General features: G+C 38.7%; 1 protein-coding gene across 5 annotated transcripts in view; it reads right to left on the minus strand.

Moving 5' to 3' along the window:
• Positions 1-5,720: 5,720 nt before the first annotated feature.
• The window catches only part of c4h4orf33 (chromosome 4 C4orf33 homolog), a 45,336-nt gene continuing 30,766 nt past the window's right edge, over positions 5,721-20,290 (minus strand). For all 5 annotated transcript variants that reach the window (XM_072256267.1, XM_072256263.1, XM_072256266.1 and 2 more), the window contains 5 exons: positions 20,114-20,174; positions 17,608-17,659; positions 8,770-8,969; positions 6,640-6,744; positions 5,721-6,186 (listed from right to left, as the gene is read on the minus strand). In XM_072256267.1, coding sequence (XP_072112368.1) covers position 6,186; positions 6,640-6,744; positions 8,770-8,969; positions 17,608-17,659; positions 20,114-20,174 — 419 coding nt within the window. In that variant the 3' untranslated portion in view covers positions 5,721-6,185. The remainder of the gene's footprint in view (positions 6,187-6,639; positions 6,745-8,769; positions 8,970-17,607; positions 17,660-20,113; positions 20,175-20,290) is intronic.

Consider the following 20,290-nt stretch of genomic DNA (forward strand, 5'->3'; position numbering starts at 1 on the left):
TCGCTTTTTGATGATGAAAAGATCATTGCCAAAGGCTTGGCAATCTCCCCCCTCACCTCCCACAGTAGCCTGGGGTATATCTCATCTGGACCTGGAATTATCTAATTAATGCTTTTCAAAAGCTACAGCACATCCTCTTTCTTAATGTCTATATGCTCAAGTGTTTCAGTCCATTATAAGTCATCCCCACAATTGTCAAGGTCCTTTTCCCCAGTGAATACTGAAGAAAAGTATTCATTAAGTACTTCCCTCTCTATGCACGTTTCCACTATCACACCTGATTGGTACTATTCTCACACAGCTCTTCCTCTTGCTCTTCACATACTTGTAGAATGTCTTGGGGTTTTCCTTAATCCTGCTTAGCAAGTCCTTCTACGGCCCCTTCTATCTCTCCTAATTTCATTATTAAGCTCTTTCCTAGCAACCTTGAAATTTTCTATAACTCTGTCAGTACCTAGCTTCTTGAATCTTTCCTAAGCTTTTCTCTTCTTCCTAACTAGATTTTCTACATCCTTTGTACACCATGGTTCTTTTACCCTACCATCCTTTCCCAGCCTCAGTGGAACATACCCATGCAGAACACCATGCAAGTATTCCCTAAATCTTTACCACATTTCTATCCTGCATTTCCCTGAGAAAATCTGCTCCCAAGTTTCTGCCTTGCAGCATCATATTTCCTCCTACCCCAATTAAATGTTTTTCTCAAATTGTCTGCTCTTATCCTTCTCCAACACTATGGTAAAGGAAATAGAGTTGTGAGTACTACCTCCAAAATGCTCTCCCACTGAGAGATTTGACACCTGACCAGGTTCGTTCCCCAACAGCAGACAAGTACAGCCTCTCCTGTAGTTCGCTTACCTACATATTGTGTCAGGAAACCTTCTTGAAAACATCTAACAAACTCCACCCCATCTAAAATCCTTGCTCTAAGGAGATGCCAGTTAATATTAGGAAAGTTAAAATCACCCATCACAACAACCCTATTATTATTGCACTGTTCCAGAATTTGCCTCCCTATCTGCTCCTCAATGTCTCTGTTACTATTGGGGGCTCTATAAAAAACACCCAGTCCAGTTATTGCCCCTTCCTGTTTCTGACTTCCACCCACACTGATTCAGTAGACAATCTCTCCATGACTTTTAAACGCGGCCTGAAACGTCGACTGCACCTCTTCCTACAGATGCTGCCTGGCCTGCTGCGTTCACCAGCAACTTTGATGTGTGTTGCTCTCCATGACTTCTTCCTTTTCTGCAACCATGATACTGTCCTTCATTTGCAATGCCATGCCCCCACCTCTTTTGCCTCCCTCCCTCTCTTTTTTGAAAGATCTAAAGTCCAACACACTCAGCAGCCTTTTCTGTCCCTGAGACATTCAAGTCTCTGCAATGGCCACAGCATCATAGTGCCATGTATTGATCCACACTCTAAGTTCATCTGCGTTGTTTATAATGCTCTTTGCATTAAAGTAGACACATCTCAAACCATCTGGCTGAGTGCGTCTTTGCTCTATCATCTGCCTATCCTTCTTCACAAACTCCCTACAAGCTGTCTCCACTTGTGTACCAACTGCCCTATCCTCTGCTTCTGCACTTCAGTTCCCATCCCCCTGCAAATCTAGTTTAAACCCTCCCCAATAGCATTAGCAAACCTTCCTCCCAGGATATTAGTTTCCCTCCAGTTCAGGTACAACCTGTCCCACTTGTTCAGGTCACGCCTTCACCAGACAAAGTTCCAATAATCCATGAACTTGATACCCTGCCCCCTGCACCATCACCTCAGCCACTCATTCAGCTGTGTTATCTTCCTGTTCTGACCTTCACTAGCTCGTGGCACCCGGAGTAATCTGGAGATTACCACCTCAGAGATCCTGCTCTTCAGCCTCCTTCCTAAACTCCCTAAACTTACTGCACAGGATCTCTACCCCTCTCCTGCCTATGTCATTGGTACCAATATGTACCACAATCTCTGGCTGTTCACCCTCTCCGTTAAGAATATTCTGCAAATGCTCAGAGACATCCTGAACCCTAGCACCCAAGAGGCAACACACTATCCTGGCGTCTCTTTTGCTGCAGCAGGATCGCATATCTGTCCCCCTAACTATCGAGTCCCCTATGACTATTGCTCCGCCTGGCTTCACTCTACCCTTCTGAGGCTCAAAGCTGACCACAGTGCTATTGGTCTGGCTGCTGCTGCCTTGCCAAGGTAGCTCATCCCCCTCAGCATGTTATTAAAGATTCATTTTCTCCATTGCCATTTAGACTATTTCCCTGCAAGTCTTGGCACTATCAGTGACGAGCATGGCAAAAGAGCAGGACATTGCAGTCATCAAGAAATGGCAGCAGGGCAGCTGGAATCCATCAATACTGGCTGATTATTGTTGGACATTTAAGCAAGAAGCCTCAGTCGCTGAGTACAGTTGAAAATCATCAACAAAACAACTTTAGCAAATCATCAGCACCATTATACAATTAAACACTTTACATTCAATAAAAGTTAATTTCTTGTTTCTCCAAATTCCCACATGATACAAATAGTTTGAAATTGTAATTGTGTTCAGCTTCAAATGGTCTATCATAAACAAAACAAAATTCTGAAGAAACACTTTTGAATAAAATTGTTGTCCGGTGTTATCTGTAATATTGTTTGCAACATGCCATTCACCGCAACCTGCTGCTTCATACTCCACACCAGCATTCCTCCACTTAGCAACACAATATTCTTCTTCCTTCGGAAGTTCAAAGGCGCTGTTGGGCAAGTTTTTATTACACAGAGTGTAGTGGGTGTCTTGAATACACTGCCAGGGATGGTGTTCAAGAAGCTCTCAGAAATGCACACTAAAGTGCAAAGAATGAAGTGATGTGAACTTGTAGGCAGAAGGGATTAGTTTAGTTGGGCATTTGATAGCTAATTTAATTAGTTCAGCACAACATTGTGGACCAAAGGGCTTGTTCCTGTGCTGTACTGTTCTAGGTTCTAATTTTTATTTTGTCTTTATTTTGGCTTTTGTACTCAAAGTGATTTGTTTTATCGTTCCTAGAGCACTTTATTCCTCTACTCAGATTCTTCATTTCCACCTGACATACTTACTCTTCTCACCAAAATATACCACACCACATATAACTATGGTTTCTATGTCTAAATTATTAATGCAAGTCATAAACCACAGTGTTAGCACTAACTCCTGTGATTCCTTCTCATCTTTAACCAATTTGGTCATTACCCTTAACCTTTATTCCTGGTTAGCTCACATACATAAAATGCTGGAAACATGCAGGTTCTTGAAAGATCAGCTTAGGAGACAATGGCGCCTAACAGCGACTCTTTTGCTTGCATCTTCGGAAACAGCTCTATTTCCATCTTTAATATCTCTTTTTCCCTTTCAGGGTTCTTTTGAAGACCCTAACCTGGAGTTGTACGCTGACTATGGTTCTTTGCAGGAATGAGACCCACTCTCAGGGTTTCATGACTGGCCATTATTCAACACGCCAAGGGAGCGGGCTAAGAGCTTTGCTCACCTTCGGAGGTTTGAGATTTCGTGGCTCTAGAGACAGGGGGATCGGAGGTCCATGTCCGGGCAGGAGATCAGTGTGTCGTGGGAGATGGAACATATAAGATTGTGTGCCCAGAGACCCAAGATCTTTGGGTACAGAGCGTGGAAAAGGCGATGCAACTGACTTTTAACATCATAAGCTAGTGAGTTGTTTGTTATGTCTCTCCTCTTGCTGTGAAACAGAGACACCTCTTTCTCCCTTATTAGGGACAGAGAGAGAGAGAGAGAGAGAGACTGTGGTACATCAAATACCAGGTGAACAAGCAGTCTTTGGAGTACTGCAAGTTTGCGATGGGGGGAGGGGTGATCATTGCTTTCTACCACTCTGACAGAGAGCTTTTGATTCAAAACATTAGTCTTTGAGACTTTTACTGTGCCATGGTCTGTTCTTATCAAATTACGGTATTGCTTTGCACTGTTGTAACTACATGTTATAATTATGTGGTTTTTGTTAGTTTTTAAGTCGGTTTGTCATGTGTTTTTGTGATATCATTCTGGAAAAACATTTTATCATTTCTTAATGCGTGCATTACTAAATGACAATAAAAGGGGACTGCGTGTCCTCATAATCATAATCCTGTTTCTGTTTCTACGGATGATTCCTGATCTGTTGAATGTTTTTATTTTAGGTTCCCAGTTTCTACAGTTGTTTTTATTCTCATTTTATAGCCAGCCTGTTATCCACCCTTCATGATCTGATTCATCTCTCTTCTGCAACACCACATAAAAAGAAATTCTACATGATTTTCACAAACAAGAGAAAATCTGCAGATTCAGGAAATCCAAGAATGCTGGAGGAACTCAGCAGGCCAGGCAGCATCTATGGAAAAGAGTACATTTGACTTTTCAAGCCGAGTCATGCTGAAGGGTATCGGCTTGAAGCGTCGACTGTACTCTTTTCCATAGATGCTGCCTGGCCTGCAGAGTTCCTCCAGCATTTTGTGTCTACATGCTTTTAATGTCGTGCACACTCTGTAATTTTTCAGTATAAAAGGAAAATTAATCAATCAGGATTCATATTGCACACTCACCTGAGTTCATCTTTAGTAGTCATATCTCATTCTAAAACTTCATTATGCATATGCAGCATATGTAGAAAACTTTACTATTTTTATCAAAGTATATCTGTAGGCAACAGTTTGTCAGTCAACAAATTGTGTTCTATATTCATGTTTACAGAAAGTTAGTTCACTCAGAAAATAGTCTGTTTAAACCGTGAAGGAAACAATACAACAAAAACTATAGCAACTTTTCTCAATAAAAGTTAAAAATATTCTACACGAGAATGGAATGAATGGAAGAGAGCAAGATACACATTCCAAACAGATTCAGTCTAGGCCTTAACAATGCAGCCAGTAGCTTTCATTGACAGGAAATACCCAAACTTCACCCCTGTTCCTGGGACAAATACCTTTATATGCAGCCTTCTTTTTTCAATCCATCATAATTTAATATTATATTTTCTTTTTGGTTTACAAAATTAATTATATTTACTTTTTTGTATCTTTTAATTTTTTTCATCGTTTTCCATATATATATTGCAAACATCCCCTTTTGAATTCAATTTTAGCCTTTCTTACACTTGGGTTAGAAAATGGTCCTGAAACGCACTATAAAGCCTCCATTCTCTTCCCCCTGCTTCATCTTGACAGTTCACTGCAGCTAGTTGAAAACTCCCAGGATTATTATCATCCTATTCTTCTTATTATCTTTTTTACTTGTCATTGATTCATTCTGTTTTTCACTCATTTGGTGGAACCTGAGCATTCTCTGCAATTTTATGCTTCTTAACTGAGGATAAAAGTGTGAAAAGAAAATCTCAAATTAATCTGGTGACCACAGTGGTGAGAAGCAAGTGATTCTCTTCCTTACAGTTCTGCAATGCTACCATCAAGATCTGGAACTCGAATCCTAAGCAGCCCCTTTTAATCATCAGCTCCTGCCAACACTCTGTACTTAAACTTGCCTGTGCAATATTGCAAACCCATGTAATGGGTAATTTTGCGAGGATCTTTTCTTCCGTGGAACCTGCTGGGAAAGTGGGTTGGAGACTGGTAAAAGTCTATAATTTATTTACTTGCTGTATTTTGTACTGTTCATTATTAGATATTAAATGTTGTGTTGCAATTTTTTGGTTTATTTGATTTGTCTGAAAATCTCAATTTCAAACTTTAAATGACACTATTTATTGGCTTCATGTGTTACATACATTCTTATTTAAGCCCATGATACTTGGAAAATGCATACGTTTTGCACAGAAGTCCGTTAAAATGTCACTTTTATGTTATTAAGGATTTTATTTTTAATAATTTCTCTCACATTCAAAGCCAATTTGCAGTAAACATGTTAGCAATTCATCTGTCATATCACAATGCAAGATGATATTGAAGTGATTCATTATTCTGTGGTCCTTCTTTATTAACAATTTCTATTAAACACTATATTGAATTTGTCAACCGAAACAATTAATTTTCTGTACAATAATACTCCAAGTGTGAGTGTGTCTTAATCTTCAGAATTTTACATTTACAAATGTAAGTGCTAGTGGATATATTGCAATATCAAAATAATGCACTTTCTGATCATTTGAATTAAGACAAGAAAATTCTGGAAGAATCCAATGATTCAGGCAACATCTGAGGAGAGAGAAAAATAGATTAACACTTCAGATGGATATCCTTTCACATGAATAGGAAGATCTTAGCACCAACAACATTACGTGAGTACAAAACCAGACTAGGGAAAAGCAAGGCAAAAGGAGAATAGAAATTGCTATTGTTTAAAGTGTGCTGTAAAAATTGTGTATTAACCTAGTCAAGAACAAGGTATTAACCTACTTCCATCTCGGATTTGATATTTTACAAGATCAATATAAATTAACTTTATAGAGTTCCTAACTGTAAAACTGAAGTACAAGAAGTTTGTACAAGTTCAGATAAGTTGTAATACAATCCTAGACCAAATATATTGTCAATTTTTAAATAGCACACTTGAAGTCTCAATGAAAAAATGTTCAGCTGAAGAAAGAAACGAGTCTCAGAGAGGTACAGTATACTATAAGACAATAACAACAATCGAAGCAAGCTAACCATGAAGTCCCATCAGCATGCTTCCATAGATCAGACCTAGGCTGCTTCCATTCGCCTCCCATAACTGAGCTCAAGCTGAAATCCTCAAAGTATTCCAAGCGATGACTGAAACAGAAAACCACATCAATATTAAAGACATATTACATAAAAATGCCAATTAACTTAACATGGTTAAAAATGCAATTAAGCACATGGGGGGGACTGAAATTAAGTATTTACGAAGTTTTGTAAAGAGAGAAAGCATGGGAGTGGTCCATTGCATTTCGCAAAGTTACAACAGTTTTCCAGACTTTTTGACAAGATCTCAGCATATTTACAAGTAAAAGTGTTTATCAAATGAAAATAATTAAAGGGGTTTAAGCATCCCAATTTAAGATTATAATTCCCAGTTGTAAATTAAATGGAACAGAAAGAATTGTGGAGATAGATTTGGTTCCAATTGGCATTTGGGCTTCCTGCCAGCCATTGTAAATTTTCACCAGAGATAAGGATGGGACTTCTACATTTAGCCTTACATGAAATAATACAAATAAAAGAGACATGAGTGGCCGCATAGCCATAAATACTACCTGTTCTTCTCTGCCCATCATTATACTCCATAGAAATATTCCTGCTTAACATGTGTCAGTGTACTACAATTCAGAAGAGCTCACAATACTGTCTTTGTAATGAAAAATGATCGCCCAGTAAATAGAACCACTTTCTGTGTTATCACCATATCCTCGGAATTTAACACTTTAGTAGCAAGTTAGGCTCATAGATTTTTTTCATTACAAACACGATTAACAAAATGAGAAATGGGTTTAGCTTCCCAACTAGTAAGATTATTAGTATAATGTTCTGTATTGGTGACTTAAAGGTTTGTTTATTTCAGGAATTGCAAGCAAATTTATTCCATTAATATTACTTTCTAAATTACCATTCCAAAGTCAAAAGGCAATATATAAACCTAGTAAATAATTTAATACCTTAACCCTAAACTTGTTTTTTTGTGTATGCAATTCATATTAGCAAATTTTAAAACTAACTCTACAATCAGTTTCAATCTATTCAAAATTTCAAAGATTTTAAGTTATTTCAAGGCTTTATTATATTTGTAGTATAATATTGAATAAAATTTTAAAATATATATAAATATGCACCATTATGCTACGCAACAAACAAAATGCAGAAGATAAATCTGGAACTTACTAAGATATTTTATCAAGTAATAACTTGAAATTCAAGTATCCCTTTTACAGGTGATATAGTTTATTTGGTCCTTTTGTTAAAAATTCTTGTTAAATGTTCACCATAACTATTTTACTGTGATACTTATTTTTTTTAACAAGGCTTTTATTCAATTGTCTTTCCCTATTAATCTAAGTTTAAGATATTTTCAGAAACTTCTGAAGATGTCCCCATACCATTCATATTTCCCAATTTGGTTGACAAGTGCAACTACTCCAACTGTTACTATATAACAAGCTATTAACAGGGATTTGAAAGCAAAAGAAGTCTTTCTCAAAGTCATCTTTAATCTTGCCCCAAGCAGTTAGCACCAAAGGTACAGACTCACAAAATATCAGGGAGGAGTGGAAAATAATCACATAGTACTCCACAGCATCCCATCTGTTTGAGGATCAGCACCATCAACATTTACTTGCATGGACTTCAGAGGCAGGGTTTACACAACCTTGCACAGAAGTTCTTTGCTTTAAAAAGATCACAGAAAAAAGCTGTAATATATACAGAGAGATACAAATGTAAAAGGCAAAGCATAGTTTTATGTGATATTGAAATTATTTTGCCTGAGGAAATGTAAATGAAAAGTACAATTAACTGAGAAGGATGAAAACATGACATTTTGTGTGAAGCTAATGAAGTGTGCTTAAAAACACTATTACAGTACATAGCAGGGCCAATTATCCACTAGCTTGGGTTGTACATTATTTATTAAATAACAGGATCACATCTCAACATATTAAAGGGGAAAACTGCATTAAAATGCATTATAATACATTTGATCATTGTGAAGGTCAAATGTGTGTTCCATGGCAACTTGTGCATTCTCAGTATTAGGTCTGTAATTTTATTATGTACTTAGATAGTAATGATAGAAAACAATAAACAGCAAACACTTATACTCACAAGTTAGGCTGTTGTCCCTCATTTATCTGCTCCTTAGGTATGGGATACAGAGCCTCATAAACTCTTTTATCACCAGAGCCATGAATCGCATAGGCATTAAACTTGTTAACTCCATCAGGAAAAAAACTCCAAGGAATAAGTGCTTTGCCTTCCCAATTTTGATCATGAATTGTAGAGTCGTATTTTAAATCCAGTTCTTTCTAATGTGAAGAGAAAGCAGTTAACAACTTCATACATTTGAATTTTAGCCTAATTTTTGAAAGCTGACCCAACTATATTCTGAACAATTGAATCTTCCAAACACAATCATGTGAACAAGAAAATTTAAAGTCTAGATAAATAATAATAGCTACATTGCTACATTGAGCTCTCAGAACACTTATCAGTTGTGCTAATTCCAGCATACAAACCACTTGCCAACTGAGTCAAACCAGTTCTAAAGGTGGTAAAAACCTGGTCTGAGGGGGTAATTTCAGCATTGCAGGACTGCTTTGAAAACACAACGTAGAGAATGTTCAGGGAGGCTGCTACCTATGGCAACCATGTTAACATCCAGGAATATGTGGATTCTATGAGCAGCTACACAGAGAAGTGTACTGAGGATGTTACCATCAGAAAACACATTTTTGTGAAGGCAAATCAAAAGCCATGCTGACTGCAGAGGTCTGTGCACAGTTGAGGGATCATGATGCTGCCTTTATATCAAGGGGATGTGACGGCTCTTAGGGAAGCAAGAACTGTGCTTCCCTGCTCCATCAGGAAGGCAAAACAGGCGCATTCTCAGAGGACGTACAACCATTTCTGCGATACCAGAGACACGGGGCACATGTGACAGGGAATTCAGAGGATTACAGACTATAAGTCTACCCTGCACATTAGTGACCAGGACACCTTACTCGCTGACAGGCTAAATGTCTTTTATGCCTGGTTTGATTAAAACATTAGAACATTAGAAGGTCTTTGACACGAACAGGCCATTCAGCCCAACAAAGCTCACCAAATCACCATTCACATAGTATGCTAAAAATAACTATCAAGTTTAGATTGGAAAGTCTCTAAGGTACTACTCTCAACTACACAACTAGGTAGTTTGTTCCACAATCCACTGTGTAAAGAAATGCTTCCTGATGTGAGTCTGAAATCTCCCTTGAACCAGTCTCCACCTATGCCCACATGTCCTTAATGATGGATTAATTCTGAAGTAGCAGCTGGCATCCATTTTACATACACCCTTGATGATTTTGAATACTTCTACCATGTCTCCTCTCATTCTAGGTCTACATAAGCTAAAATGATTTAATTCTTTCAATTTTTCTTCATACCTCACACCCTGCAGACCCGTAATGAGTCTCATCACCCTTCTCTGGACTCTCTCCAGTGCTTTCACATCCCTCACATCATATGGAGACCAAAATTGTACACAGTTTCAAGGTGTGGCCTCAGAAGCACATTACACAACTCAAGGAGAACATCTCTTGACTTGGACTCCACTGAGCGCATTATATACTGTAGCCCAACATTCTATTAGCCTTCCTAATCACTTCCATGCATTGTCTAGATGTTGATAGTGATGCGTCTACCAGGACACCCAAATCCTTCTCTACAGTACAGCTTCTAACTCTAGACCCACCCCCACTGCATATTTATATCTAATATTTCTACTTCCTATATGTAATACTTTACATTTATTTACATTAAATTTCATCTGCCATTTATCTGCCTACATCTGGATTCTGTTTAAATCTAACTGTATTGATTTTGCTGCCTGAATGTTATCAGCCCGTCCCCTTAATTTTGTGTCATTAGCAAAACTTCACTCATTTATTTGTTATGTGGTTATCCAAATTATTAATGTAAATTAAAAACAGCAGCTGCCCCAAAACTGATCCCCCTGAAATCCTACTTTCATATCTTCTTGGTGTAAAAATTATCCTCTCACCATAAACTCGTTGTTTTCTGTTTTTGAGCCAATTCTGCACCCATTCACACACCTTATCCTGAATCCCTACCTCCCGTAGCTTGATTATTAACCACTCATGGGGTACCTTATGAAAAGCCTTCTGAAAGTCCAAGTAAAAGATATCAACCGTTCTATTGTTATCATAAATTTTAGTTGCCTCTTCATAGAACTCCAACATATACGTAAACATGATTTCCCCTTTTGAAGCCATGCTGGCTTTCTGCTAACATGCTTGCTCTTATCAGTTGCTTTTCCATTTCATTCTTTATCATTGCTTCCATTATCTTGCCTGTGATACACTTTAAGCTTAATGGTCTATAGTTACCAGAGTCAGTGCGGTCACCCTTCTTATATACTGGGAAACATTAGCCCATTTGCAGTCCATATTGATTTTACCAGTCTTCAATGACTTTTGAAAAATACATATTAAGGGTTTGAATATATAATCACAGTTCTCTCTAAGTACTCTTGGATATATTTTGGCTGGCCCTGGAGATTTATTAACTTTCAGCCTTTTCAGCTAAAGCACAACCAAATTATTTTTTAAGCTCTCTAGGTCACTTAAAACAACCTTAACCTTCTCTATATCTTCGCAGGTGAATAGCAAAATAGGAGTTAAGAGTATCCACTATGTCCATCCCTGCATAATTTAACACTCCACTCTTATTTCTAATACACTTAACTTCCTCCTTGACTTTTGTTTTACTACTAAAGTATTCCAAAAATCTCTTAGGGTCAATTTTAGCATTATCAGCAATATCCTTCTCAACCTGCCTTTTGGCAATCTGAATTTCCCTCTTGACTATAGCTGTCATATTTTCATATGCCCTAAGGAGGGAAAAAAAGGATCAGCCATGATTGAATGGCAGAGCAGATTCGATGGGCCAAATGGCCCAATTCTGCTCCTATATCTTCTGGTCTTATGGTCTAAGGTTAACATCATTAAAATTTTTTCTATATTCCTTATATAGCTGTCTTTTCCCCAATAATCTTTATGTATTTTTTATGTACATATACGTATTTTTAAGAATTTCTTTATTGTCCATATAGTTGATCTATTGTTTTTACTGCATTTCCGAACCTTGCGTATGAACATTACCTGCACTCATGTATTACCTCTTTAAATCGACCCCATTGTTCCTCAACTGACTCAACATCAAGTATTTCCTCCCAGCTTACCTTCTGAATGAAGTCTTTGCCTCATCTGCACAAACTTTGCCTTTCAGAATTCAACCTAATGGCTTTGATTTTTACTGAAGTACTTGTTCAAAAAACTTTGAGACTAACAATGGTACAATCACTTGTTCCTAAGTGCTCAACAACTTCCGTACACATAGTTCTATCCTGATTGTTACAGAATATCAGATCATGACAGGTCTCCCTTTTTGTTGGTGCATTAACATACTGGGTCAAAAAATAATCATTCAATAACTCAATGAATTTACGTTCCTGTAATCGATAAGTCACTGGATTCTCCCACTCGATAGTTGGGAAATTAAAGTCACCCCCAACTATAACATCACCCTTAGAACTTGCTTTTTTTAATATTCTGATAGAGTTGTTCATTTGAATCACTATCAGCATTACATCCAATGTTATTCATTTGTTTTTACAGCTCTCATTTCTCACCCAGATATCTTCACTAAGACTCAATTCATTTCCTATCATAAGCAGCCTCATGTTTAAGTCATGTGTATGGCTACTCCTCCACCCTTACGATCTTGCTTATCTTTCTTAAGTATGTCCTTTAATACTGCCAAATGGTCTCGGCCTGAAATGTCGACTGTACTTTTTTCCATAAATGGCCTGCTGAGTTCCTCCAGCATTTTGTGTGTGTTCGTTTAATACCATATTCATCTCCATCCTTTGAGATCAGCCAGGTTTCAGTTATTGCTATCAGATCATACTTATATGTACTTATATACAATTCCAGCTAGTTTATTTTATTCTTAATACTTGGAGTTATACAGGCCATCCTTAGTGTATTACTGATGTTTCCATTTTTGAAGCCTATAATCGGTTTATGTCCTAACATATTATTCTCCACTAAGGTGTTTAAACAGTTGTTGAGCCTGGCTTGTTCAAAGTTCCCTACCCCACCAATTCCCTCAGCTAACCGAAGCATACACCTTTTCAGTACAAGAGTTATCCTCCAGTTCAAATGCAACCTGGTGGTACAGCTTCTATCTGCCCCAAAAGGTGCCCCGATGTCCCATAAACCTATGTCGCTTTAATCTATACCATGATCTGAGACATGGATTATATCTTCTAATCTCCTCCATTTTACCTGGACTGGCACATGACACAGGCAGAACATCCAAGAAGACCACCTTGACAGTTCTGCTCCTAAGCTTCCCACTTAACTCTTTAAATTTGTCTTGCAGAACTCACAGCGAGCCTTTACCTATGTCATTCATTCCGATGTGAACAATGACTGCTGGATCCACCCCAGCTCTAGCCAGGAGCTTATCTACTCGTACAGGGAGTAGATAAGCTTGTGCTTGTGCTCTTGGTAGGCAACAGACCATACAAGACTCCATGTCAGTCCACACCAGACTCTCACCCTACCGCCCCATAACTGAATCCCTTACTATCACTACTTCCTTCATATGGAATTTAGGTTTAGGATTGAAGAAGGTCCAGTGGGGCTCGTCTGTCCTACCTACCACCACATGGTCATCATTAAGCATCGCTAGATGTTCAAAACAGTTGGACAATTCCAACTCTGGGGTTGATGCCCCTGTACAGCATGTACCTCTTACCCTGAGCTTCCTTCCCACGGTCCCCCATCTGTCTCTTTTTGGTCTGGAGCCTCAACCGGTGGCTCTCTTAGGATACACGCTATCTCCTTAACGGACATCTGGAGCACATCTGCCAATTCTCTGCAATATTGCAGGTCATCTACCTCCTCCCCAAGTTCTGCCACCTTGTTCCCGAGGTGCTGGATTAGCTGATATTTCTCGCATATGAACTCACTAGGGGAGCAAGTTTCTGTGAATCTGACCATTAAGGCGAGTGATATTGTAGAGGCTGCATTATTATACTTTTAGGGGGAAAGAGCTACTGAACTACTGAAGATTAATTAATTTTATTTATTTAAATTCTTAAAGGTAAACTACTATTCATACTACTATTCCTACTTTGCTCCCTATGTACCAGATAGCACCTAATGCCTAACATGTGTTTGGACTTTCCTCAGACTTTCTAGATTTGTAGTCCTTGATCGATTCGCTTTCCCTGTCAGTACACTAAGCAACTCCTGGCCCCCCCTTGTTAAGCCTATAACAATTTCACCACCATCTAATTATGAGCTTGTTTTTTCGTCAGAAACACACTAAGTGCCTCTTTTAACCTAGTGCTAGCGAACTGCTTATGCAAAGGCAAGAAAACCAGTCGCCCAAAACAAGGGATAGGCCAGAAAAAAATTCCTTTGTAGCCCCTGTAAGATGAACAAACACAAGTTATACAAGCATCTGCGTCCAGAATTTAAAACGGAACAAAAGAACGCTATAGACCAAATCTTTCTCTCACACTCTGCCAAACAGCGCACATTGTAGGGCTGGAGTCTGCTGCACCAGCACCAGAACAACCTGGAAGTGCACAGAACAAAGTGCTGGTGAGGAAGGCATCTCTCCTGCCAGGGGAGCAGACACTCTATCTGGCTGAAGCTGAGGTGAGGAAGATCCGGGCTAGAATCAACCTACACAAAGTTGTGGGGCCAATATACCAGGTCAGGTTCTGAAAGACTGTGCAGTCCTGTTGACTAGGAAGTTGACAGATATATTCAACATCTCTCTGGAGCAATCCATTGTCCAACCAGTTTCAAGGCAGCAATCATCATTCCAGTGCCAAAGAAGGTGACAGTTACCTGTCACAGGACTATCATCCTGTGGCATTAAGATCAACCAATATGAAATGATTTGAGCGGCTGGTCATGGAGCCCATGAAAGTCTTTCTCCCAGCTGCATTGGACCTTTCCAGTTTGCTCGAATCAATCCACTGATGAAGCCATAGCCTTTGCCCTCCACTCTGTCTTGTCCCACCTGGAAAATGAGGTCTCATATGCTTGGCCGCTGTGTATAGACTTCACTTTGGTGTTTAGCACCATCATGCCTCAGAAACTGGTGGGGAAACCCTCCTCGCTGGGTCTCAACACTCCTCTATGTAACTGGATCCTGGATTTCTTAATGGAAAAGCAACAGTCATTCCGTGTGGGCAACAACGTCTCTAGTCATATTACGCCGAGCACTGGCACAACCCCGGGCTGTGTGCTCGGTCCACTGCTGTTCACACTGCTAACACATGACTGTGTCGCAGGATTCAGCTCAAACCGTGTCATCAAGTTTGCGGATGACACAAGGACAACGATGTTGCGTCGGAGTACAGAGAGAAAGTGGAGCAGCTGGTGGACTGGTGTGAGAACAACAACCTAAGTCAGAATGTGGAGAAGACCAGGAAAACTATTGTGGACTTTAGGAAAGTGCAGATGAACTATCACCCTTTGCACATATATGGCTCCTCTGTAGGGAGGGTTACTATAAAAGCACCAAGTTCCTGGAGTTCGCATCATAGATGACCTCAACTGGTCCCTCAATGCAATCTCCCTGAATAAAGAAGCCCAGCAGCACCTCCACTTCCTAAGGAGATAAAGGCAAGTGAGGCCCCCCCCCCCAATCTTGACTGTTTTACAGGACCACCATTGAGAGCATCCTGACAAGCTGCATCTTCACTTGGCATGGGAGGAGCAAAGCATCAGACTGGAAGTGCCTACAAAGGACTGTGAGAGTGGCTGAGAGAATCATAGGGGTCTCCTTACCATCCATCGGGGACATTTATCAGAGTCCTGTGTACACAGGGCCCTTTATACTATCAAGGATCCCAGCCATCCAGCCAGCATCCTTCTTGACTTGCTACCATCAGGCAGGAGACCCCAATGCATTTAGAAAGGAATGGTCAGAATGGAAAACAGTTTCTTCCCTAAGGCCAGTGGGCTTCTGAACACCCTGCTGCATAGCATTCATTGTGTCACCGGTCAATTTGTTCTGTACCCTACAATATTTAATCTATGTACTTTACTTTGTTTATTTATTTGTAATTCATTTGTAGATTTTATTCAAACTTTCCTAAGTTATTGTGTGTTATGTGTGTGTTATGTATACAGTACTACTATGCTTTACACCCTGGTCCGGAGAAACATTCTCTTGTTTGACAGTGTGTTTTTTTATATATATACACACACACACATATATACACACACTGCTATATCTATCTATATCTATATATATAGTTAAATGACAATAAACTTGACTTGACATGAAGGACCAACAGTTGTGAACAGGATATAACATAAGAAAATGCATCCATTTCAAATAAGTTTATTTGAATTTCTACTAAAAAAAGATGTTCAAAGCCTCACTTTTATGTGATGTTATTGACAATTAGGTGCAGAACTACTTTAGTTATTCTAGTACAAAGAACATGTGAATTTCTAGCAATGTGTCTTTTAAAAGCAAAAGTTTCACATTAATATTGTTCAGTAAAATATTAGAAGTGTTATTTTTACAATATAGGCATAGAGAAAAAGGAAATAAAAAAGTCTATGTAAAGAAAAACAAAGTAAATGACAAAATTAATGAATAAATGACAGAAGTAATGAATATATGGGAAGAGGAATGGTCTGAGACAAAATGAGACAACTATAGGAAAAGTAGAGATGGAACTACAGAAGGTGAAAAATAGAAGAATCACGAAACTGTTGAATTCAGTGTTATACTATACAGCTATAAGTTCCATAACTGAAGGACAGGGTTCTAGTTCTCACTTCCTCATTGAACACTGAAACAGGGTGCAAACTTTGGTAAACAACCTATAGTGGAAATCAGGCAGTAAATTAAAACAACTGGCCACTACAAACTTGGAACAGACTTCTGCATGAACAGATGTGATCAATAGTGCTCACCTAATTTACAATTTGAATCCCAATCACAGAGATCACATTTGAGCAATGACTACGTTATACTAAATAGAAACATGTACAAGTTATTCATTGCTTTTTAAGGAAGCAGAATTTGGGACTGCGGGCTGTAAGAAGAAAGCAAGTGAAGGGGCATGTGCTGCATTTCCTGTGATGGTATGGGAAGGTGGTGTGGTGTCTGTGACAGAGATGTGGTCACAAAGAAACCTGTCACTTTGGACGGTAGATAGAGATACCAAAGCTGTGTTAGATAGTAGGATATTGTTGCAGGTGTCAGAAATGACAGAAACAGACCAGTGAATATGGAGACTGGTACAGCATTCTCATTTCTACTGCCCAATTGCAAAGGAAATGAAAACAGGAAGAGCAAAAGTACAGGATACTGAATGGACATACAGTAGTTGAAATACCTGTCAAATATAAGCCAAGGGAATCCTCAGTTTTAAGAGAAAAAAAAATCCGTTTGGAAGTTAGCATGATAAGAAATTCAAAATGGTCATCAAGCTTAAACATTAATTCCATGATTTTCTCCACAAAATATTGTATTTTTATTTCAGAATTTTATAACTCTTTTGGGGAAGGCATGGCCTATACAAAAGAGATGGGTTAAACCTTAACTTGAGAGGGACAACGCCCCTGCAAGCAGTTTTACTAGAGCTGCTGGGGACAGTTTCAACTTTGTTGGCAGAAGAATTGGAACCAGAGTGTTAAGTCAGATGTTGTGTCAATTAGTACTTATACTTTACCTTTGAATGCTCCACTGAAAACTTACCAAAATCATGTTGGAAATTTGGGACACCAGAAGCATTATGGAGTAAAATAAATTAAATTTGTGATTCGTTTTGCTAAGATCTACTTTGAATAGTCAAAATCATTATTGTATTATTTTCATGTAATTGCTTACCTTCCATGCTTTTCTCTTGCCAGCAAGTAATAGTACTAAGTGTTGTCCATGTCTAGCAATATCAAAAAAGGGTAAACATTTAAGACTGAAATTAAGTTAGCCGAGGAAAGAAATATGAATTACACTGTATAGCTTAAAAGAAAAATAAGTTACTTTTGAATTCTTGATCAATCAAATTAAGAGGGAAAAAAATTTGTTAGAGAAAAAGATCCGGACAGATTTCTTACATGTATAGCTGCCTAGATTGACATTAATGAAGGTAAGTGAACAGTAGAAGGTGGAAAAATACCATGTGCAGAGGAGATAGCTTAAACAATCATGACAAGGCACACCAGTGATCATGGGTGTAGACACATAGCTTGGAAACTGATTGATGTCCTTAGACCATAGCAGTGCAAAGTGCAAAAAAACAATTAACTAAGCCTGAGAATAGAACTATATCTAGCGAGTTGGGGATGGGGAATGTCAGATGAGTATCGGCTGCTGGCAGTCAGTTACGGGATTGTGGAGCAGCTTGCAATTAGATCAAAAGAGGATTCCTGGCTTGGGAAGCTGTGAAAGGGATCATACTATTTTTTTTCCATTTATTCACTTTTGGCATCACAGTCAAAACAGGGATTTATTGCCTTTGAGAATGAGATGCTGAGCTGCTTTTTGAATTGATGCATCCTTCTGGTGAAGAGACTCTGGAGTATTGATGGGTAGGATATTTCAGGATTTAAACCTTGTGAGGACAAAGAAATGGCAATATATTTCCAAGTTGGAATGCGCGAGCTTTGGAGGTGTTCCCATGTGCCAGCTGACCTTCTCCTTCTTCATGGCACAGGTTGGAAGATGCCAGCAAAAGGGCATCAACCAGTACATTCTGTAAATGATACTGTAACCTACGTGGAGAAAATGAGTACTACGGTCAGCGTATGGAGGGCCAATCATGAGGGCTGTTTTGTCTTGCACTATGTTGAGCATCTTGAAGCTGCATTCATCCAGGCAAGTGGAGGATATTCCATTACACTCCTGAACCTGTGCCATGTAGATAGTGGAAAGGAGGTGAGTCACTTGCAGTGGAATACTCAGTCTCTGACCTGTTCTTGTAGCTACCATCATGAGAACAAACCTCCCCACCTTCGAGGACATTTCAAAAGGTGGTGCCTCACTAACAGCCCTCACCATCCGGGACATGCCCTCTTCTCACTTCTAGCATCAGGGAACTTGAAAATGCACACTCAATGTTTTAGAAATAGCTTCTTCTCCTCCATCATCAGACTATCTGAACACCCAATGAACCCATGTCCTTCCTTTTTTGCACCTTTAATTGATTTTATGTTTTAAAATTATAACTTAAAAGTAATTTTTTATGTCTTGCATTGAACTATTGACAAAAAACAGCAAAGTTCATGACATACTGGATGTCAGTGATAATAAACTTGACTCTGATTCTGATTCTGTAAACCACACAGGCAACTCAAACATAAATCAAAATATTGTAAATGGTACACAGACAGTTATGTGGTACACATGAGGAACCCAGAATAACAAAACTTTAAATTTCACATTTTTGTTCATGTTTATTTTTCACAGAAAATGTAATCTTAACATGCAAAAGTGTGGCATGATAAAAGTACGACATAATCTCTGAGTCTAATTTCCTGGGATCGCCGAACAAGAATAAGAGAGTTAGGCATACTGTATAAACATTCTTTAGTTGAAGTAAGTGGAATATTTAAGAAAGAACAGAAAAGTAATAGGAGCAAGAGTAAGTTATTTGACCCCTCAAGCTCTGTTATTCGCTAAAATCATAGCTAGTCTGAATTTGGCCCCTCTCCCATAGGTGTCATAGATGCGAACGAAGACTATGGAAGGGTAGCTTGCATGGCAGGATAAAGTGTTGAGTGTTATCTCTTTTGCCATGTGTTCTTACTCTGTTTTTTTTATTACTGCTCATCTGCTGAAGATAGAATCACATTCTAATTACAGAATTTCTCCTAACAATTCAGGCCATTTAATTTTGCCAGCTGATTCACATTTCGGTCATTTTTCCCAAGGTTCCTTTTAAACAGAGTTTTGCGATGTGCCGTCTATTAGTACATCAAATGTGTAACTGGCCATTTAAACTACACTGCAGTGGGATCTTCAACATTAGGAAAACCTGATTCTTCTGTGAGTGAGCAGCAAACAGTTATTTTGTAGTCCATTGTGGTTAAGTATCACACTGGAGACACCAATGAGCATAGTACTGCTGCTGATAGCAGTTTACCTAGCAGGACAATAATACTATAGAAATGGAAAATATTGCACCAAAAAGACCAGATGTGAATGATCAGCATTAATACTCCTGGAAACATGAATAAAATTCCTTAATGCCCCATCAATATAATTTTCACCTAGGCGATGTCATTTTTTTCCCCAGTGCAACACAGGTAAATTCCTAGGCTTGCATAGATTATAATACGGAGATTCTAAACAATCCACAGCATTCAAGTATGAACAGAAAAATATTGATACTCACGGACAGAGTTCCACTTCAAGATACAGTTCTTTGCAGCTATTCAAGAAAAATGCTTCCACAACTGTCAAACACAGAAAAATTAAAAAGCTAAGGCTGAAGAAAGCAATTTTCAAAACATTATATAACTGTTTATGTTACTGAATAAAGTCTTGGCACCAGACCAGCATTAATATGCAG

Source organism: Mobula birostris, chromosome 4 (assembly GCF_030028105.1).
Source record: "Mobula birostris isolate sMobBir1 chromosome 4, sMobBir1.hap1, whole genome shotgun sequence".
NCBI classification, from domain to species: domain Eukaryota; kingdom Metazoa; phylum Chordata; class Chondrichthyes; order Myliobatiformes; family Myliobatidae; genus Mobula; species Mobula birostris.